At 44.5% G+C, this 23627-nt stretch overlaps 1 protein-coding gene across 1 annotated transcript in view; it reads right to left on the bottom strand.

The window, feature by feature from the left end:
• The window catches only part of man2a1 (mannosidase, alpha, class 2A, member 1), a 77649-nt gene that overhangs the window by 19151 nt on the left and 34871 nt on the right, over positions 1–23627 (bottom strand). Inside the window, exons 10-14 of the mRNA XM_071349984.1 lie at positions 4503–4688; positions 4140–4254; positions 3512–3579; positions 3125–3290; positions 2640–2870 (exon numbers count right to left, since the gene is read on the bottom strand). Coding sequence (XP_071206085.1) covers positions 2640–2870; positions 3125–3290; positions 3512–3579; positions 4140–4254; positions 4503–4688 — 766 coding nt within the window. The remainder of the gene's footprint in view (positions 1–2639; positions 2871–3124; positions 3291–3511; positions 3580–4139; positions 4255–4502; positions 4689–23627) is intronic.

The following is a 23627-nucleotide window of genomic DNA, read 5'->3' on the forward strand; positions in this document are numbered from 1 at the left end:
ATAGTTTGCTATGGAAGGTTTTTCATATGGCTGAAGTCATCTGTGTAAACTGCTGACTTGGACACTTGTGTGTAATCAGAGGACAAACAAATAAGCTAGCTAACAGGGATTGTAACGTACAGGTTAGCGTCACCGTCCTGATATTTTGACCATTCTCTTTCGTGTATAGTTTTTGACATTCCCCTCCCTTTCCCGACACACACACTGTTGCGTGCACGCACGGTGTGTGCTAATTTTCATTTATTAGGGGTCTCTTAAAAAGATAATTTGGGTTTGATGGGCATTTTTGAGTGGCAAGGGACAGGGAGTGTGACGTGTACGTAGTACTAGAGTGCGCGTCTTGCTACTACGTAGGAGATAACGGTGGAGAGACCAGCTCTCAATCTCTCAAGGAGGATGTCGTTGCCCTCATCCGTCAGATGCACGCCATCCCTACAGTACATCCCAGGGACACACTGCTTAATGGCAGAGACTTGCGCATAGGCAGACTTATCAGCTCTGCAGTTGAATTGTTAAACAAGCATTTGATTACCCCCTCTCCTGACGTGCACACAAGAGCAGTGGACCTCTACACCAATCTTCGTGCTGCAGGGAATGCCCCAGCCTGCTTAATGGCCAGGATAGATGCCATTTATAAATGTGGCAATGTGTGCTCTTTTACTGGAGTTGGACTGCTGTGTACATTACTAAGAACATTTGTAGCTAAAGGATTAGACCGCCTATCCAATGTCAGATTTGTAAATATGTATTCTTAAAATTATTTTGTACAGGTGTGGTAGAACTGTGCTTGAACAAGAAAGCCTGCATAACCTTGTAGCTCTTCAAGAGCAGTCGTGGCCATGCCTGAATTGTATGTACAACGTTTACTATATCTGATGAATGTACATTTCATTGTAAATCTTATTTTTTGTAATAACTCATTGTTGTTTACAGGTAATGTAGTACTATGCCTTTCTTCAGTAGTAGTCACCTTCCGGTGTAAAAACCTTGGAAATTAAAAACAATAAAATGATGTTTTAGGTGAGAAGTCGGCATTGATCTGAAATTCACCTGAGCACCACAATGCGTACTTCACCCATGCTCTACCAAGGTTTTGCAGCACACAGCTTTGACCTACTACAGTAGCTAGGTTTGTCTATTTTACTTCCAGCGATGTGTAGGCAGATTGCTCTGGATTCAAACCTTCTCAAACAGCCTAATTCATACTATTCAGAGGGATAATGGACTTTGCAGTGTCCTGCTATTAAAATAATATATATCATTAGTATGTCCGTATTTTTCAGATACAGGCCTATTGTAAATGTGTATTATTGTAGCGTCATCATCTGTAATGCAAAAATAAATACAAAATACACGTATTACTTTAAGCTACATAGTCTTTTGACAAAGGCGATAAACTGCCCATTGATCAGCACAGCAGTTGATAAAACAGGGCCCTGTTTGAAAAACAAGTGGTTCTGAGCTTATGTAAATACTACACAGGTAAGCTAACAGTTACAGAAATCAGGAATGCAGACAGGCTCTATAGACCTCTATATCTGTATGAGTGACTGAGTCGAACACACCACCTCCTGTTCTTATGTTGGGTACCTACTCACCCCAAAATATGTTACGAAATATATGTCTTTTTCAATGACATGTATTGTTAAAATAAAGGTTTAAGGAAATACAGGCAGGCACCACATTACTACAAGACAAAACTGCTCACTCAAGCAAGCCTGATGGTGTTGTAACTATAAATGTAACGGCAGCCTTCGTCCTCTTCGTCTGAACACTTACAAAATACAAAAATAACAACCCGAAACAGTCCTCTCTGGTGAAACGAACACAAAGACAGGAAACAACCACCCATAAACCCCAACACAAAACAAGCCACCTAAATATGATTCCCAATCAGAGACAACACAAAACACCTGCCTCTGATTGAGAACCATATTAGGCCAAACATAGAAACAGACAAACTAGACACACAACATAGAATGCCCACCCAGCTCACGTCCTGACCAACACTAAAACAAGTAAAACACACAAGAACTATGGTCAGAATGTGACAATATAAGCAAAGCCTGCTTTCATATAATAAAACAAAAGCATGAAAAGGTAGTGGAATGGGGGTCTTAGTGTGGGGTGGGAAGAATGCAATACATTAGCTTGTATGTGGTACAAATCACATTATTCTGGGACCACCTCCTCTAAGAGTATGAATTAGGCTGTTTGAGAAGGTTTGAAGCAACCTGCCTACACATTGTTGTAAGTACAATAGACCAACATAGCTACCGTAGTAGGTCAAAGCTGTGTGATGCAAAACCTTGGTAGAGCATGGGTGAAGTACGCATTGTGGTGCTCGTGTGAATTTCCTTTCTTTTTCGGCTTCAGACCAATGCCTACTTCTCACTTAAAACATAGTTTTTGGTATTTAATTATATAGCACTTTTGCAGGAGTTCTGCGTTATGCTCTGCTGTGTTGTGAAGTGCTATGCTTTACTAAGCTATGCTATACTTTACTAAGCTATGCTATGCTTTACTAAGCTATGCTATACTTTACTAAGCTATGCTATGCTTTCCTATGCTATTCTTTACTATGCTATGCTTTACTGTGCAATGGTATGCTTTGTTATGCTATGCTGTGCATGTCTTACCTCCATCAGGCCGGTGGTGGGGGAGCTCCAGACCTGGAGGTGGGGGTTGTGGATGCTGAGGGGGGTGGAGGCGTCCTGGGGGATGTTGACCGTGAAGTGCTTCACGTTGACGGACAGCTCGTCGCTCTGCCTAAAGAAGACGTATTCTGCAGTCTCCGCTCTGCCGCTCGCAGCCTTACCTAACTGGTACACCCCAAGACCCAGCGCTGGCACCTGCGCTGTGAACGACAACTGAGCCCAAGAGAAAACACCATAACATGAGATAATGTGGGGGAAAGCATACATGAACATAAAAAAATAAAAATAAACACTATGAACAGGTAACACATTGGTGATCAACCTCCAATTAATCTCCAATTAATCTCTGTGGTGACCTCATAGTCCTACCTGACACTGCCATTATAAAAAAATATCGATAAATAACATTCACATGGATAAATAAAGGCTAAATACAAACACTGATGACAAAAAATTTACAATTGTACCTGGAAGGCCTCTGTGGAGGCTGTGGTGGGTTCGTCCCACACAGCGCTGACTTGAGCGGGGACGGGATGACCGTGGTCTGTGACCACACGCACGTGGGGAGTGTTCACATACACAGTCACCACTGACGTGCGGTCCTGCTCCGTGGGGTTGTAGATGACCACAGACCTGGAGGAAAATAGACAGGTTGGTACGAGTTGCTAATGCTTTGAAAAGTCTGAAAGGCAAATTGGTCATAAAGAAAAGATTTCACAGCTGTCATCGGGTTTAATATTGTTCAACCTGACCAGACTATAACTTCCTGTATTTATTCTAAATCATATTTGCAATATGAAAGGGGTCATAATATCAGCCAGAATGTGTAAGGGAAAAGGGAGGAAGATTTGTACCTAGGCTGTGAGCTGATTTTCAGAACGGTTTTTCGAGGCAGGGCATCTTGAGCAGGCTGGATATCATCCTGAGAGAAATGTGCATGAGATTAGAGTTGATTTGCAAAAGAACACCAATCTGGTATAGCTACACCAACACACAGTCCACAGGCTATATCCAGTTCTTATAGACTCATTTCCCCCCAAAATATTTAATTTTGTTTTTGTGGTATTGGTCATGGTTTTCAAAACGGAAAAGCTATTTAAACATCTAAGGCTCATTCACTTGAACACAATTTTCATTAGGTTTGGGTGAGTGAGATGCATATCAAGCGTCTTTTCAGCTGCTGTAGCGAAACAAGGAAGTGGAAGAGGTTACATTACTCTGAAAATTGATGTTGACTTCCTGCCCGGGCAATTTGCATATTCAAATCCTGATGTTGTGCCTCCTTCAGGGATTTGGCCGAAAGTAGAGTCTGGTAAACACTTCAAATGTAGCTATTGCATGCCTTTCACTCCCTACACCACCACCATAAACTGTCACCCTTTGAAAATCACTATACTAATCTAAAATCTTGCAATGTACAATCAACTAACTACCTTGTGTTTCAACACTGAAATTAAAACGCCAATGTTTTTTTCCACTCACCATTTGAAGGAAGGCCTTTGAGGGATTGTAACTGTATGCACTTTTGTCCTTCAGCACCAGCCAGTGAGCGGAGTTGACGATCACTTGTTTCAAATTCAAAATGGAATGAAACAATCTGAGAAGGGAGATTTGTTCTAATTAAATGCCCAGAGGAAAGCAGTCAAATTTCTGAGTCAAATATATAGTGGTTCACTTTCATTTAACCAATGTCTACAGCACGTTGCTGGTAATAATCACAAAACCATGTCGGTACAATCCATTAAATGATTGATTAATCCGTGTGTTCATGTTTGACCTGCATCTCTCCCCATCAAATAAGACAATGAAAACGAATAAAACAAGCAAGATAAAAAAAAGTGATACCTGGTACCGTAGTCGATCACTACCAAGTCCTTGCCGGTGCCTGCGATAGCGTCATGGTGCTGGAACAGGCCCAGGTTCCTCCTGGCTTCAGTGAGCAGTCTGTAATTCTCCACAGCTGGAAAATCATTCCGCTTCCCAGACCTCCTAATATTGGCCAGGGTGAGGGAGTAGAGGATTTCAGCAGCCCTGAAGGACAGACAGAGAGAATAGTTATTTTCTTCAGTATGCCTTTCCATGACACCAAGATAGACATGGGTCGTGTTCATTAGGGAGGAAACGTTTTGAACAGGGAGATGCTACAGTGCCTTCAGAAAGTATTCAGACCCTTTGAATTTTTCCATTTTTATTTTTTAAATATTCAGCAATCTACAGCAATCCCCATATTTCCAAAGTGAAAGGTTTTTAGAAATGTTTGTAAATGTATTAAAAATAAAAAAACAGGAATAGAATATTTACATAAGTATTCAGACCTTTTGCTATGAGACTCGAAATTGAGCTTAGGTGCATCCTGTTTCCGTTGATCATCCTTGAGATGTGTACACAACTTGGAGTCCACCTGTGGTACATTCAATTGATTGGACATGATTTGAAAAGGCGCACACCTGTTTATATAAGGTCTCCCAGTTGACAGTGCCTGTCAGAGCAAAAACCAAGCCATGAGGTTGAAGGAATTGTCCGTAGAGCGCCAAGACGGGATTGTGTCGAAGCACACATCTGGGAAAGGGTACCGAAAAATTTCTGCTGAATTGAAGGTCCCCAAGAACACAGTGGCAACCATCATGGAAGAAGTTCTTCCTAGAGCTGCCCGCATGACAAAACTGAGCAATCGGGGGAGAAGGGCCTTGGTCAGGGAGGTGACCAAGAACCCGATGGTCACAATGACAGAGCTCTAGAGTTCCTCTGTGTGAAGATGGGAGAACCTTCCAGAAGGACAACCATCTATGCAGCACTCCACCAATCAGGCCTTTATGGTAGAGTGGCCTGATGGAATCCACCCCTCAGTAAAAGGCACATGACAGCCCGCATGGTGTTTGCTAAAAGGCACCTAAAGGACTCAGACCATGAAAAACAAGATTCTCTGGTCTAATGAAACCAAGATTGAACTCTTTGGCCTGAATGCCAAGCGTCACTTCTGGAGGGAACCTGGCACCTTCCCTACGGTGAAGCATGGTGGTGGCAGCATCAGGCTGTGGGGATGTTTGTCAGCGGCAGGGACTGGGAGACTAGTCAGGACCGAGGCAAAGATGAACGGAGCAAAGTACAGAGAGATCCTTAATGAAAACCTGCTCTAGAGCACACAGGACCACAGATTGGGGTGAAGGTTCACCTTCTAACAGGACAACAACCCTAAGCACACAGCCAAGACAACGCAGGAGTGGCTTTGAGGCAAGTCTCTGAATGTCATTGAGTGGCCCAGTCAGAGCATGGACATCTCTGGAGAGACCTGAAAATAGCTGTGTAGCAATGCTCCCCATCCAACCTGACAGAGCTTGAGAGGATCTGCCGAGAAGAATGGGAGAAACTCCCCAAATACAGGTGTGCCAAGCTTGTAGCATCATACACAAGAAGACTCAAGCCTGTAATCGCAGCCAAAGTTGCTTCAACAAAGTACTGAGTAAAGGGTCTGAATACTTATGTAAATGTGATATTTCAGTTTTAAATTATTTATAAATGAGCAAAAATGTCTAAATCCTGTTTTTGCTATTTCATTATTGGGTATTGTGTGCAGATTGATGAGATGAAAAACAAACAATTTAATCAATTCTAGAATAAGGCTGTAACCTAACAAAATGTGGAAAAAGTCAAGGGGTCTGACTACTTTCCAAAGGCACTGTATATGATTTGTCCAATAAGACCACAGATTTTTGTTTTCCATTGCAAAAACTTTTGCTTTGTTCACTCATTTCAGTGCATTCAGTGAAGTGACAAATAGTTGTTGATATATGGGTCATCATGGGCCAAGAGCGTAAGAAAAGTACTCCAAATTGACCACAGTTGGAAATCTCCCGTATTTGATTGCAATCAGAGTCTCAGCTTGTGTTATGGAACCTGTTTAACCCCCGAGCCACAACAATGAAAACTGAGCTGCTCTTCTCCTAAAATAGAGGTCTTTTCATTTTCTCTAGATAGGGCTGTGGCGGTAATGACATTTTGTCAGTCGGTGATTGTCAAGCAAATAACTGCCGTTCTCATGGTAATTGACCGTTAATGAACATAAACAAATTTAGCATGTCCTGGCTTCCACGCATAGTGACATGACTGCCCTGTGACGATCAGAATGGGTCAGATCAGCTTGGCGGTGGATGACAGTAGCCAGGCCCTCTCTCACCCACAGAAGGGGGGAGGGAGCTGCTGGGGGGTTGACAGTTCACACCCTGTTGTTGTTGTAAATTACAGGAGGAGAGGACTCTCCTTTGTCCTCTCCAGTATTAACCAAAGGAATCCCTTTGTTAACAGACAGTCTTCCCGCCGAAACTCTAACAGTTTCTAAAGCGAATACTGGAACAATATTTCTAACATAAGAACGTGGGGAATGGTCAGTGGTGAATAATCATTTCAAATGGATTGTTATTTTGTGATGTCATTAAAAATGGTATAAAGGAAATACTGTAACTTGGAAAGTATATCCCCTTTATCTGTCAAGTTTCCATCAAATACATGCATATAATATGAAAAATGATGAAAGTATTAAGTAGGAATGTGATTTTAGGAGCCATAAGAGAATCTATCTCCTATAAACTGTGCATAAAGTAGACACCCCCTGAGTGAGGTCAGAGAGTGTGTCAGTGTCACGTGTGCTCCCTCTCCGGTCTCTAGGTCACCAGGCTGCTTGTTATGGCGCACACCTGTCACCATCATTACACGCATCTGTGCTTCATCAGACTCACCTGGACTCCATCACCTCCTTGCTTACCTGCCCTATTTATGTCACTCCCTTTGGTTGCTTCCCCAGGCGTGATTGTTTCTGTTCCTGTGTCATGTCTGTGCGTTGTTCATGTTTCTCATTTTGTATTATGGTGTGTTTATTTATTAAAAAACTCACTCCCTGAACTTGCTTCCCAACTCTTAGCGCACATCGTTACAGTCAGACTGACGGAACCATCCACTTCGGCCAGAGTGCATAAAAGGATTGGTAACGAAATTAAAATTAGACCAGAAAAACGTGAGGCAGTAGCCTACACGTTTGAAATGATTGGAACTTTGAACCTCAACATGAGGTAAAGAAAAAATTAACTCACCTCCCAGACTATACCAGAATATCGCCAAGCTGCAGCTGCGCATGTAAAGTGGTTCAAACTCTGACTATAAACACGAGGTGAAGAGAGGAGAAAACTCCCCTCTCGGACAATCACTGGTACAGCTGATTACCTGTCCTAAGTCAAATATCTAGAAAAGTTCATTTAAGTGGGACCATCCGATTACTCTTCAAATCATCCAACTGTACTACTCTCCTCAAATCACCGTAGTGCGCTACTCTCATTACCCCACTGGAACCATCAACACGGCTGGCTAGCCTATCTTCAAATAAGCAGCTTCAGGAGCGAATGGAACAGAGTGAACTCTTTAGTTCTGTTCAGGACTACATGACGGACAAAGACATTCAAACATAAATACATTCATGATTTCTTATTCCAAAAGGGTGGTGGTTCGTGTGCAAAGTATATGATTACTGTGAGAATAGTTTTTAAAATGTATCAATGATAAGTGTCTCTTTCTCTCTTTTTCTCTCTCTCCCTCTCCATGTTGTTATGTAAAAAGCCACCATATTGTGTCAGTCCACTAGGGACCTTTAATCATGTATGAAGTGTGTATGTTTAATCTGTGTTATTATTTAGTTAGCTAGTAAATAAATAATTAAACCAATTTATGTAGTGCTGAATCATAAGTAAGGCTGGCGTTTTTGCAGATCCAAGAAGGTTACGACTGTTCAGAATGATGATATGATAAAAGGTTATCATTAATATGTTGACTGCTTTATGGATGTGATAGGTAAAGATCTTCAGAGTTTAATTTGGGAGATGGTAACTCTTTAAACAGTTGTCCTTATGTTAGGCCCTGATCTGGCTATGGCTGTGGGCTGTGGGCTACATATGGCTGTGCGCTACATTAGTTAATTTAGCAGAAAAGATTTGCTTAGAATTGTGTGTCAAGAAGCAGTGCGGCTTGGCGGGGTCATGTTTCGGAGGACTCATGGCTCTTGACCGTCGCCTCTCCCGAGTTCGTACGGGAGTTGCAGCGATGGGACAAGACTGTAACTACCAATTGGATATCACGAAAAAGGGGTAAAAAGTACCAAAAAAACAAATGTATACCAGCTCTACACCCATGGTAAAGTGGATTAATGTGCTTAATTTTAAGAAGTTATTTGTCCACTTTAGTCGTGATACAAACCTTACCAAAACTACATGAGGTGTGTGATTATGATTTGAAAAAGTTGCAAAAAAAACTTACTGAGCACAAGCTGGGCATCATTCACAAGTGATAATATATAATTCACAAGTGATAGGCTAATATTGTCACCCATTAAACTATTCTTGATTTAATCTTGTCTTTACATGTACAAAAACATACATGTGTGAAATTTGTTTTGATTTAGAATGCACCATTATCATGCACCTGTCTCGAAACGGGCAGGGGATTAAAAATATTTAAAAAATAGCGAAAGGAGGACGCTTTCCTGTGGTTCATTTTCATGCCAGCCAGATAGGCTACACTCCTGTTGTAAAGAGAAGCAATGTGCTTAATATTAGTAAAGTTTAGAAATAAATATAGTAGGCCTAGCCTATAAAAGCTGATAGGATCCTCCTCTTAATAATTGAGACCATCAAAACTCTGTTTTCTCACGAAATTGCATAGCCTACAGAAATGTTGCGCAACATGAGCACATGGGCTCTCATGAAGTATTTGATTAGATTTCTGAATACTTTTGCATTGATGTCAGAGTGATTAGAGGGACAATAGAGTGCTGAGTACCAGGCATTTAGCAAGTTTGGTAGGCTACTAATGACCATCAGCAGCATCAGAGCTTGGAGAAGCCTAATTATTGCGACAAAACGGTTCACATGGAATTTGACTAGCGTCATGACTCGTGTCCGCCAGCCCTATCCCAGCCCTATCCCAGCCCTATCCCAGCCCTCCCCCAGCCCTATCCCAGCCCTATCCCTAGAGAGTATCAAGGAAAACAGCTGATGGAAGAGTCTTCTCTTTAACTGCTCAAGCCCTGTAAGTGCTGTCAGGGAATCAGACACTATCAGTGTTACAGTTTTAAAGGTCCAAAGCAGCTGCTTTTATCTCAATATCAAATCATTTCTGAGTAACAATGAGGTACTTTACTATGATGGTTTTCAATGAAAATGGTCAAAAAGAAAATTGCTCTTGCTTCATAGCAAGAGCAATTTCTCCAGCAAGATGTTTGACAGGACTGTCTGGGAGTGGTCTGAGTGCGGAGGAGAAAACTGAAAACTGGTTGTTATTGGCAGAGAGGTTTGGAACTCTTTCTTATTGGACTATTAACTAATTTACTGCATGGTGATGTCACCATGGAAGACTAAAACTCCAACCCACCAAAACAGACAGAAATTTCAGGCAGTCTTTTCAAACAGCTCTTACACTAAAAGGGCATTATTATCATTTTCACAATATTATTCCAAACTCATGGTGCGGAAATATACTGTATATATTAAAACCCAGGAACTGCACTGGGCCTTTAAAATCACAATTCTGAGTTTGTGTTTCAGCTCGAGCTGTTATGGTGACTGTATTACCGCCACACCTGCGGTCACACAGTCAAATTCCACGTGATCGTTTAATCATGGTAACTAGGCTTCTCCAAATCTGTGCTCCGATGCTGCTGATGGTCATTAGCTAATGACCAAATGTGCTAACTGCCAGTGCTAATGGCCTGGTACTCAGCAATCTATTGTCCCTCTAATCACTCTAAAATCAATGCAAATGCATTCAAAACTCTAATTAAACACTCAATGAGAGCCCATGAGCACATGTCACACAACAATTCTGCAGGCTATGCAATTGTGTGAGAAAACTGAGTTTTTATGGCCTCTATTAAAAAGAGGAGGATCCCATCAGCTTTCTATAATATTCAAATCAAATCAAACTTTATTTGTCACATGCGCCGAATACAACAGGTGTACCTTACCGTGAAATGCTTACTTACAAGCCCTTAACCAACAGTGCAGTTCAAGAAAGAGTTAAGAAAATAATGAAAAAATTATTAAAAAGTAACACAATAAAATAACAATAACGAGTCAACCGAGGTAATTTGTACATGTAGGTAGGGGGGAAGTGACTATGCATAGATAATGAACAGCGAGTAGTAGCAGTGTAAAAAACAAATAGAGCGGCGGGGGGGTCAATGTAAATAGTCCTGGTGGCCATTTGATTAATTGTTCAGCAGGCTTATGGCTTGAGGGTAGAAGCTGTTAAGGAGCCAATTGGTCCTAGCTTGGCGCTCCGGTACCACTTGCCGTGTGGTAGCAGAGAGAACAGTCTATGACTTGGGTGACTGGAGTCTTTGACAATTTTTGGGGGCTTCCTCTGACACCGCCTAGTATATAGATCCTGGATGGCAGGAAGCTTGGCCGCAGTGATGTACTGGGCCGTACGCACTACCCTCTATAGCGCCTTACGGTCAGATGCCGAGCAGTTGCCATACCAGGCGGTGATGCAACCGGTCAGAATACTCTCGATGGTGCAGCTGTAGAACTTTTTGAGGATCTGGGGACCCATGCCAAATCTTTTCAGTCTCCTGAGGGGGAAAAGGTGTTGTCGTGACCTCTTCACGACTGTCTTGGTAATATTAAGCACATTGCTTTGCTTTACAGCAGGAGAATAGCCTACCTGGCTGGCATGAAAATGAACCACGGGGAAAGCGTCCTTCATTTGCTAATTAAGTGCATAGATGACATGTATTTTACACCCCTGCTACTGCTCCGACAGGTGCATAATAACGGTACATTCTAAATGTAAATTATGCCCAGCATGTGCAGTAAGACAAGAAACACCACATGCCCTTTTTTTGCGACTTTTTCGAATCATAGTCACACACATCATGTAGCCCAGCGCAAAGGCTTATAATTTGATTGTATCACAACTAAAGTGACCAAATAACTCCAAACGTATCCTATAGGCTTAGGACCCCTGGAACATGGTTGGAGAGCACAGAGCCTACAGAGCCTAGCGAAACACGTGTTCTTATAAGCATGTGACAACAGAGTTTTGACTGGCAACTATTTAAAAAAGGATCCCAGCTTTCTCGTGCTGCTATATTTATTGCTCAATTCTTAACATTAAGCACATTAATCCACTTTACAGCCCGGCACACAGGCTTCAAGTTTGGTGAAAGTCATTTTCACCATAGAAATGCACCTTTATAATAAAGCACTCCATGCATCATCGTATTTGCAGACGTATGTAAGATAGCCTACTATTCCTAATGTGATGAGTAGATTGGATAGTCATCATTTAGGCTAATAATATAACTCAATCACTGTTCGCAAAATAAGACCGTTCAATGCATGGCTGAGCGAGTATATTCCTAGGCTATATCAGATACATTTCTTCTTTCTTTGCATGGGAAAAACATGGCCTTTTATAAACACATTTCATGCAATTGTACTACTCTTTATATGACTGAAGACATTAGCGGAATCGTTCTTAATCCGCCAAATTACAGGGTACCCTAATCTGCTGACACTGACAAACAACGTTGTCCATATAATAGGCTTACAAGAAGGAGAGACACAAATTGAATATGACTTCCATCTAAACTGGAGGAGGAAATTATTGTCCAAAAAACAAACTTTTAAGTAACACTGACCCAATAATGATAAATAGTGAATATGCACAGTGTGCACTCACCGGGGATATTGCCGGTTCTCTCCACTGGTGCCAATAAGACAGGCTCTACTGTTGTTCGCTCAATTAAGTTGAGAATTTGAAATGATTAGTATTTTCATTGTCTTCTCTTTACAGCTATAAACATTTGCTTTCCAAACTATGTTTTCCTGTGATTGTATTTTGAAATATTGCGGTATGCCTGGCTTGGCCTCTACTCTTCACAGTCACAACTCAACAATCATCTGCCCAAATCGTGTGCGCTGCCTTTCCTTCTGACTGTAGGCAATACGATTTAAAGAAGGTAATGATCCTCGGTGGCCAAATCATGCTTTAGTAGCCTATTATGAATAATTGTATTTATTTCTGTATAGATGGGAGTAGTTAGCCTATATCATTTGGGTAATTTAATTCAATTCACTTTAGGAAAAGCTTCCCCTAGCCTTATGGATATGCTGCCTATGCATATTTAAAAACATAACCTGCCAAAATCTAAAAATATAGTCTTTGTAACACAGCTAAAGTTGCATAAATATCTCAAAATGAAGCATATAGTAGGACCTCACTCCCTCGGAAATCGTTTGGAGAAAATATCCTTTCTAATTTATTCAGCTATGTTCAATTGTATTCTTCATACTATAATATAATATAAAATAATGCCACAGAATTCTAAGCAAATCTTGTCTGCTAAGCAAAGCCCACAGCCATATGGCAGAGCCAGATCAGGGCCTAACCAGTGGAGGCTCCTCAGAGGAGGAAGGGGAGGACCATCCTCTTCAGTGAAATTTCATAAAAATAAAAATAGTGAAACATTAAAAAAGTTATCCTTTTTTAGATTAAACTATACTAAATATTCTCATATGTCACCAAATAATTGATTAAAATACACTGTTTTGCAATGAAGGTGTCACGTTCCTGACCTATTTTTATGTTATTTTGATTATGTTTAGTTGGTCAGGGCGTGAGTTGGGGTGGGCATTGTATGTTGTGTGTGTTTTGGTTAGTCTATGGGTGTTGTATGTGTATGGGATAGAGTTTGTTAGGTTGTCTAGTTATGTCTATGGCTGCCTAGATTGGGTCTCAATCAGAGACAGCTGTCATTCATTTGTCTCTGATTGGGAGCCATATTTAAGGTAGCCATAGGCAGTAGGCTTTTGTGGGTAGTTGTCTTGTTTAAATGTTTGTTGCTTGTCTGTGCACTTGCGTTATTTAGCTTCACGATCATTTGTTGTTTTGTTTGTTTGTAATAGTGTTTTCGTTTCATGTTCATCTTCGTTCGTTTAATTAAAAGAAGATGGCTTATTTTCCTCATGCTGCGTTTTGGTCCGTCTCTCCTCCACACGATCGTGACAGAACTACCCACCACAACAGGATCAAGCAGCGTGAGCGGAACCAACAACAGCGGCAAAGTAAACAGGACTCATGGACATGGGAGGATGTTTTGGACGGTAAAGGTTGCTACACATGGGAGGAGATCCTGGCTGGAAGGGATCGCCTCCCATGGGAACAGCTGGAGGCACTGAGGAGAGCAGAGGCTACCGGAGTGAAGAACCGGAGTTATGAGGGGACGCGTCTTGCACGGAAGCCTGAAAAGCCTGTGAGTAACACCCAAAAATTTCTTGGGGGGGGGGGGCTAAAGGGGAGTGTGGCGAAGCCGGGTTGGATACCTGAGCCAACTCCCCGGGCTTGCCGTGGAGTGAGAGAGCGTTGTACTGGTCAGACACCGTGTTATGCGGTAAAGCGCACGGTGTCCCCAGTACGCGTGCTTAGCCCAGTGCGGGCTATTCCACCTTGCCGCACTGGGAGGGCTAGGTTGGGCATCGAGCCGAGTGCCATGAAGCCGGCCCAACGTATCTGGTCTCCAGTACGTCTCCTCGGGCCGGCGTACATGGCACCAGCCTTGCAGGTGGTGTCACCGGTTCGCCTGCATAGCCCAGTGCGGGCTATTCCACCTCGCCGCACTGGCAGGGCTACGGGGACCATTCAACCTGGTAAGGTTGGGGAGGCTCGGTGCTCAAGAGCACGTGTCCTCCTTCACGGTCCGGTATATCCGGCGCCACCTTCCCACCCCAGCTCAGTACCACCAGTGCCTACACCACGCACCAGGCTTCCAGTGCATCTCCAGAGCCCTGTTCCTCCTCCACGCACTCTCCCTATGGTGCGTGTCTCCAGCCCAGTGCCTCCAGTTCCGGCACCACGCACCAAGCCTCCTGTGCGTCTCCAGAGCCCTGTACGCACTGTTCCTTCTCCCCGCACTCGCCCTGAGGTGCGTGCCCTCAGCCCGGTACCTCCAGTTCCGGTACCACGCACCAGGCCTAGAGTGCGCCACGAGAGTCCAGTGTGCCCTGTTGTTGTTCCCCGCACTAGCCTGAAGGTGCGTGTCCTTAGCCCGGTACCTCCAGTTCCGGTACCACGCACCAGGCCTACAGTGCGTCTCAGCCGGCCAGAGTCTGCCGTCTGCCCAGCGGCGTCTGAACTGCCCGTCTGCCCAGCGGCGCCTGAACTGCCCGTCTGCCCAGCGGCGCCTGAACTGCCCGTCTGCCCAGCGGCGCCTGAACTGCCCGTCTGCCCAGCGGCGCCTGAACTGCCCGTCTGCCCAGCGGCGCCTGAACTGCCCGTCTGCCCAGCGGCGCCTGAACTGCCCGTCTGCCCAGCGGCGCCTGAACTGCCCGTCTGCCCAGCGGCGTCTGAACTGCCCGTCTGCCATACGCCGTCTGAACTGCCCGTCTGCCATGAGCCTGCAAAGCCGCCCGTCTGCCATGAGCCTGCAAAGCCGCCCGTCTGCCATGAGCCTACAGAGCCGTCCGCCAGACAGGAGCCGCTAGAGCCGTCCGCCAGAGGAGCCGCTAGAGCCTTCCGCCAGACCGGATCAGCCAGAGCCTTCCGCCAGACCGGATCAGCCAGAGCCTTCCGCCAGACCGGATCAGCCAGAGCCTTCCGCCAGACCGGATCAGCCAGAGCCTTCCGCCAGACCGGATCAGCCAGAGCCTTCCGCCAGCCATGACCAGCCAGAGCCTTCCGCCAGCCATGACCAGCCAGAGCCGTCAGCCAGCCATGACCAGCCAGAGCCGTCAGCCAGCCATGACCAGCCAGAGCCGTCAGCCAGCCATGACCAGCCAGAGCCGTCAGCCAGCCATGACCAGCCAGAGCCAGCCAGCCAGGATCCGCCAGCCAGTCCGGAGCTGCCGTCCCTCAGTCCGGAGCTGCCGTCCCTCAGGCCGGAGCTGCCGTCCCTCAGGCCGGAGCTGCCGTCCCTCAGCCCGGAGCTGCCGTCCCTCAGCCCGGAGCTGTCGTCCCTCATCCCGGTGTTGCCCCTTATCCCGGTGCTGCCCCTTATCCCGGTGCTGCCCCTTCAGTTAGGTGTGTTTAGTTGGAGGGTGGTCATTGGGGGGGGGGATACGGAAGCGGGGAGTGACTATGGTGGTGTGGGGACAGCGTCCAGAGCCGGAGCCACCACCGTGGACAGATGCCCACCCAGACCCTCCCCTAGACTTTTGGTGGTGCGTTCGGAGTACGCACCTTGAGGGGGGGGGTTATGTCACGTTCCTGACCTATTTTTATGTTATTTTGATTATGTTTAGTTGGTCAGGGCGTGAGTTGGGGTGGGCATTGTATGTTGTGTGTGTTTTGGTTAGTCTATGGGTGTTGTATGTGTATGGGATAGAGTTTGTTAGGTTGTCTAGTTATGTCTATGGCTGCCTAGATTGGGTCTCAATCAGAGACAGCTGTCATTCATTTGTCTCTGATTGGGAGCCATATTTAAGGTAGCCATAGGCAGTAGGCTTTTGTGGGTAGTTGTCTTGTTTAAACGTTTGTTGCTTGTCTGTGCACTTGCGTTATTTAGCTTCACGATCATTTGTTGTTTTGTTTGTAATAGTGTTTTCGTTTCATGTTCATCTTCGTTCGTTTAATTAAAAGAAGATGGCTTATTTTCCTCATGCTGCGTTTTGGTCCGTCTCTCCTCCACACGATCGTGACAGAAGGTCTAACTTCAACAGCCCTGTCTGGGGTAGCACCATGGTATATAACCGAAGGACAGCTAGCTTCCGTCTTCCTCTGGCTACATTGACTTCAATACAAAACTTAGGAGGCTCGTAGGCCTCACCCCCTTCCAATGACATACCTGGTAATTATGACCACTCCCGGAGGACGTTCTCCAACCAATCAAAGGTTTTGCAGTATGAAATAACATGTTGTCCATCCAGAGAATTAACCTAGTGAGTTGTATTGGGATTGTGCCACAGAGCATTATGGGGGTTCTATGTGTTGAGAGGCTTGGTGACATTGTTGGATAGAGATTTTTGGGATATTATTCAATTCAAATTAGTTTTTTCAAATTACAGGAGATGGTGGAGGTATATTATACATGGTTTTCTTGATTTAAGAACTTTCTGTGCCCAGTTAGTGCAATTTATTTAAATTTGCCTTGCTAACTTCCGTAGCTAGCTAGCTATCAACACGAGTGGGCAGTTTTCTCTGCCAGAATGGGTGAATGGCCAACGCTGACGAAAATGTGGACTTTTTGTTGAAGAATTCCTTTCATTATCTGGGGTACATGGAAAAGGTGCGAATTAAAAGCGAGGGTCGACCTCTGCCTGAGATCAGTTTAATGAAGAAGGATGAAAAGATGAGGGCGTTCAGTACCACCTGGTATCAGAAGTATAGCTGGTTAACAGGGAGCTTTTCATCAAGCCGCTGGCCTTGCCTGCTTTTGGAAAGGCTGAGCCTTGGTCGAAAGATGGGTACAGTGACCTGAAGAACATCGATCGTGTTCAGCTAAACGAAAAAACAAAAGCAGGGCATGCTCAGGTAGGCTTTCCACTTTCCTCCGGTATTTATTTAGCAAAGATGATAACACATAATCACTCCGGACAGACACAAGCAAAAACTCATGACAGAAATGTTGCAGCAGCCTAGGCTACATCTAAACATCTGACATGCTGTATTGGATGAAAACGAGACAATTTGAACATTTCCCCACCGCTCTGAGACCTATGGTGTCACCAGTCTGCTTGCAGTTGTCAGTTATTGTCAGATATGTGGATGAACAGGGTTTTATTCAGGAATGTTTCTTGGGATACTTTCAGAGGGCGAGATGCGCAGTCTGTTTGACTTCATGAATTTTGAGATGTCTGAGTTGTCCAAACCTCGTTGTCCAAACCTACGATGGCGCAGCTGTAATGGATTGTATCTGCTGTTTGTGTTTACAGCTAAGTCCCCTCCTGTTCCCTGATTTAAGAGGTGATGACCACTCCACTCCACTACCATTGTCAACTCTCTCCTGACATGAACTGAAGCCACATCTCATATGTCCAACTCATCCACTGGCACATTGAATGTTTCCCCTCCAAGCACTGTGAGTACCCCTATCAATGTTTTGTCATTACTGTATGTAGAGTCAATCACATACACAAACACAATCACATTATTACACATCAATGATTTTACTCCTTGCTTGGACTCATTCTTAGCTCTTTTGTCTAACTGTGTAGTGTGTTGCCTTCTAGTTTTTTGTCTTCCCAGTCAAATCCTGTCCTGCACTGGTCAAGCCTCTGAACACCTCAACTCATGCCTCATACCCTCATTCAATCACTGCTGTGATCCCTTTCCAACACAGTTTAAGTAGCCCTCTCATTCCCTTTCCCATAATATTTGACTATAAATGTCTTTATTAAATGCTTTAGGTTAACATAATTAGTCTTTGACGATTTTTGAAACACACTTTGTCGTCTATACCATCCTCCTCAATTTTTCGGGTCACCAGCCGCCACTGGGCCTAACATAAGGACAACTCAGAATATGCTATGTTGTTCTTCTGAAATAGGCTACATTTTCTTCATATCATGTTTCTTTAGACCTGTCTAAAATAAATAGACCTGTCTAAAATAAATGCTGTAGGCTATATTAAATTGATTTGACTTTTTAAAATGTAGATGTTCAAATGGTCTGCATCAGGGGCTTGTAGGTTAGGAGATCCTGAACGTGTTTATGGTAATAGATTATGGTAATTAACGGTCAATTACCATGAGACCGGCAGATATTTGCATGACAATCACATGCTGACCAAATGTCATGACCGCCACAGCCCTAGTTTCAGCCCAATGGCAGCCCTGCCACTTGGTTTGGTATAAAGCTGAGGGATGGAACTGGGAGAATACAAGCACTCTTAAAGTCATAGGACAGTTTTTTACTAATATATAACTTGATTACTGCTTTTTCTCTACCGTATCTCAATATTTTATTGCGCATCCTGATAATCTTACTATGTTTTATGTCTTATTGTGTCTTTCTAGATTGTTACAATGGTGGAGCAATACCTCTTGTTTGTGGTAGTATCTCTAAGAAAATCATGTGTTTTAATGCAATGATCGCATCTTGAGAGCTTCTAACATAATACAACACACTGAGGCAACTGACCCAAATGCACCGTGTAAAAAGCCAATAGCTCTACCTCCGTCCAAGGAGAAAAACATATGTACAGAACGAGACAATGACTTAAGGGAACATCTCTTTCAGATGAATGAGGATGAGAGCAGGCACACATATACCACATACTGTGCACAGTCTTGTTTGCAGCTTGAAAGGAGCTGCCGGTTGAGTGCCAAGACTAATTTAACGACTCTATTCTGATTAGCCATCTCCCTTCCTATATTTAGACACCATCAAATGCAAATACGGTCCTGTGTTTAATGAAAATCCACAAATCCATCCCTACTGTATTTGTTGGTGTACTGAATCTAACAAACTCCCTCCTGTTATGAAGTTGAACCATCCAAGCACAACAATAGATGTGTACACAATCTTGAGACCTCAGCAGGACAGAACAGATTCGAAGATTCAAACTCTCTTTGTGCTTAGTTCCTGCACTGACCACTTTGACGGCCTCACACCAGGGAGCCTGTAAGATTAGGCCCTTATCTCAAAAGACAAAGCAAAGAAAATCAATACGTGCTGAGAGCACAGTTCTAAACACTGTGACTGAGGGTCTTCACCCTGTATCGGTAGAAAGTAGCCAAACTTTTGGTCAGAAGTTTGGGTACATGGTACTTTGAGGTGTATCTCAAGTGTATTCATAGAGGAAGCAGATTAGAAGGCCCGGATAATAAAGAGCTGCCGGGATTTTCCATGCATCGTCAGGACAGAGAAGCTACTTCTGGAAAGTGTCTCCAGTATTTGTCAATAACAGCTGGTGTGCGATGTCTAATAATAAAGAAGTCTCGAGGTATTGCTCGCCTGAGGTAGAGTACCTTATGATAAGCTGTAGACCACACTATCTACCGAGAGAGTTCTCATCTATATTATTCCTAGCCATCTATTTACCACCACAAACCGATGCTGGCACTAAGACCGCACTCTACCACCTGTACAAGGCCATAAGCAAACAAGAAAATGCCTATCCAGAAGCGGAAGCTCCTAGTGGCCGAGGAGCGCCGCTTCGTCTGCAGGCAAACTTAAATCCGTTTTACCTCATTTCTACCAGCATGTCACATGTGCAACCAGATGAGAAAAACTCTAGACCACCTTTACTCCACATACAAAGCTCTCCCTTGCCCTCCATTTGGCAAATCTGACCATAATTCTATCCTCCCGAATCCTGCTTACAAGCAAAACCAAAAACAGGAAGTACTAGTGACTCGCTCAATACGGAAGTGGTCAGATGACACGGATGCTATGCTACAGGACTGTTTTGCTAGCACAGACTGGAATATGTTCTGTGATTCATCCAATGGCTCTCCAGCCAACGAGAGCATACAGGTCGCTGTGGTGGGAAGTATATGGGGCTTTGGTGACAAAACGGATGCACTGTGATAGACTACATCCAGTTTGCTGAGTAGAGTGTTGGAGGCTATTTTGTAAATGACATCGCCGAAGTCAAGGATCGGTAGGATAGTCAGTTTTACGAGGGTATGTTCGGCAGCATGAGTGAAGGAGGCTTTGTTGCGAAATAGGGAGCTGATTCTAGATTTCATTTTGGATTGGAGATGCTTAATGTGAGTCTGAAAGGATAGTTTACAGTCTAGCCAGACACCTAGGTATTTATAGTTGTCCACATATTCTAGGTCAGAACCGTCCAGAATAGTGATGCTACTAAAATTTGATTTGATTTGCTAGATGGGCGGGCAGGTGCGGGCAACGATCGGTTGTAGAGCATGCATTTAGTTTTACTTGCATTTAAGAGCATTTGGAGGCCACGGAAGGAGAGTTGTATAGCATTGAAGCCCGTCTGAAGGTTTGTTAACACAGTGTCCAAAGAAGGGACATAAGTATACTGAATGGTGTCGTCTGCGTAGAGGTGGATCAGAGAATCACCAGCAGCAAGAGCGACATCATTGATGTATACAGAGAAAAGAGTCGGCCTGAGAATTGAAACCTGTGGCAACCCCATAGAGACAGCCAGAGGTCCGGACAACAGGCCCTCCGATTTGACACACTGAACTCTGTCTGAGAAGTACTTGGTGAACCAGGCGAGGCAGTCATTTGAGAAACCAAGGCTGTTGAGTCTGCGATAAGAATGCAGTGATTGACAGAGTCGAAAGCCTTGGCCAGGTCGATGAATACGGCTGCACAATATTGTCTTTTATCGATGGAGGTTATGATATCATTTAGGACCTTGAGCGTGGCTGAGGTGCACCCATGACCAGCTCGGAAACCAGTTTGCATAGTGGAGAAGGTACGGTGGGATTCGAAATGGTCGGTGATCTGTTTGTTAACTTTGCTTTCAAAGACCTTGGAAAGGCAGGGTAGGATAGATATAGGTCTGTAACAGTTTGAGTCTAGAGTGTCTCCCCCTTTGAAGAGGGGGATGACCGCGGCAGATTTCCAATCTTTGGGGATCTCAGACGATACGAGAGGTTGAACAGGCTAGTAATAGGGGTTGAACAATTGCGGCGGATAATTTTAGAAAGAGAGGGTCCAGATTGTCTAGCCCAGCTGATTTGTAGGGGGTCCAGATTTTGCAGCTCTTTCAGAACATTCAGCTATCTGCATTTGGGTGAAGGAGAAATGGCGGAGGCTTGGGAAAGTTGCTGTGGGGGGTGGAGAGCTGTTGAAAGGGGTAGGGGTAGCCAGGTGGAAAGCATGGCCAGCCATAGAAAAATGCTTATTGAAATTCTCGATTATCGTAGATTTATCGGTGGTGTTTCCACAGTGTTTCCTAGCCTCAGCGCAGTGGGCAGCTGGGAGGAGGTGCTTTTATTCTCCATGGACTTTACAGTGTCCCAGACGTTTTTGGAGTTTGTGCTACAGGATGCAAATTTCTGTTTGAAAAAGCTGAACGCCACAGGATGTTTTTGTGCTGGTCAAGGGCGTGAAACAAGGGCTATATCTGTTCTTAGTTCTATATTTTTTGAATGGGGCATGCTTATTTAAGATGGTGAGGAAAGCACTTTTTAAAGAATAACCAGGCATCCTCTACTGACGGAATGAGGTCAATATCCTTCCAGGATACCCGGGCCAGGTCGATTAGAAAGGCCTGCTCGCTGAAGTGTTTTAGGGAGCGTTTGACAGTGATGAGGGGTGGTCGTTTGACGCAGGCAATGAGGCAGTGATCGCTGAGATCATGGTTGAAGACAGCAGAGGTGTATTTAGAGGGCAGGTTGGTCAGGATGATATCTATGAGGGTGACCGTGTTTACGGATTTAGGGTTGTAACTGGTAGGTTCCATGATAATTTGTGTGAGATTGAGGGCATCTAGTTTAGATTGTAGGATGTGGTGTTAAGCATGTCCCAGTTTAGGTCGTCTAACAGTACAAACACTGAAGATAAATGGGGGGGGGGGGGGGGGGGCGATTAATTCACATATGGTGTCCAGGGCACAGCTGGGGGCTGAGGGGGGTCTATAACAAGCGGCAACAGTGAGAGACTTATTTCTGGAAAGGTGGATTTTTTAAAGTAGAAGCTCTAACTGTTTGAGCACAGACCTGGATAGCATGACAGAACTTCGCAGGCTGTCTCTGCAGTAGATTGCAACTGCACCCCCTTTGCCAGTTATATCTTGGCCGAAAATGTTGCAGTTGGTGATGAAAATGTCTGAATTTTTGGTGGCCTTCCTAAGCCAGAATTCAGACATGGCTAGGACATCAGGGTTGGCGGAGTGTGCTAAAGCAGTGAAAAAAACAAACTTAGGGAGGAGGCTTCTGATGTTAACATGCATGAAACCAAGGCTTTTACGGTTACAGAAGTCAACAATGATAGCGCCTGGGGAATAGGGGTGGAACTGGTGGCTACAGGGCCTGGGTTAACCTCTACATCACCAGAGGAACAGAGGAGGAGTAGGATAATGGTAAGGCTAAAGGCTATAAGAACTGGTCGTCTAGTGTGTTGGGGACAGAGAATAAAAGGAGTAGATTTCTGGGTGTGGTAGAATAGATTCAAGGCATAATGTACAGACAAGGGTATGGTAGAATGTGAGTACAGTGGAGGTAAACCTATGTGTTGTGTGACGATGAGAGAAGTTTTGTCTCTGGAGGCATCAGTTAACCTAGGTGATACTCTGCATGTGTGTGGGGTGGGACGAAAGAGCTATCTAAGGCATTTTGAGCGGGACTGAGGGCTCTACAGTGAAATAAAACAATAAAAACTAGCCAAGACAGCAGTAGACAAGGCATATTGACATTAAAGGCATTAAGCAATCACAGGTGTTGATCAGGAGAGCTAAGACAACAATGGGTAAATGGCAATGAATAGGCAGAGCGGGTCAGTTAGGTACATACAGGAACTGAGTTCGAGGCTGGGGCCGGCAGGTAAACAAAATGAGGTACCATGTTATTGAAACAGTCCAGGGGGCATCAGCTGTGTAGGCGAGTGATCATAGGGTCAAAAGAGCAGCAATAGGTGAGTCAGGGTACGGTTCGGTAGTCACTACTACACTAGGCGAGCAGGGGACACAGCGTTCAGAAAAGCTAGTGGGCCGGGACTAGTAGATGGGTCTTCGGCGATATCGTAACAGAATAGCCTGTTGAGACCACATCGGGCGATCACGTCGGCAGTACAGTCGTGATGGATCGGCGGGGCTCCGTGTCGACAATAAAGGGTCCAGGCCAATTGGCAAAGGAGGTATTGTAGCCCTAGAATTAGCGGGTATATGGGCCTAGCTCGAGGCTAGCTGGTGCTTGCTTCGGGACAGAGGCGTTAGCTAACAGTAGCCACTCGTTTGCAGCTAGCTAATTGCGATGATCCGGAGCAATGATACTGTGTAATGATCTAGAGCGGCAGGAATCCGGAGAATACCACCTCAGTCATTGGCTTCATCAATAAGTGCATCGCCGACGT

The sequence above is a fragment of the Salvelinus alpinus genome, chromosome 18 (assembly GCF_045679555.1).
Source record: "Salvelinus alpinus chromosome 18, SLU_Salpinus.1, whole genome shotgun sequence".
Lineage (NCBI taxonomy): Eukaryota > Metazoa > Chordata > Actinopteri > Salmoniformes > Salmonidae > Salvelinus > Salvelinus alpinus.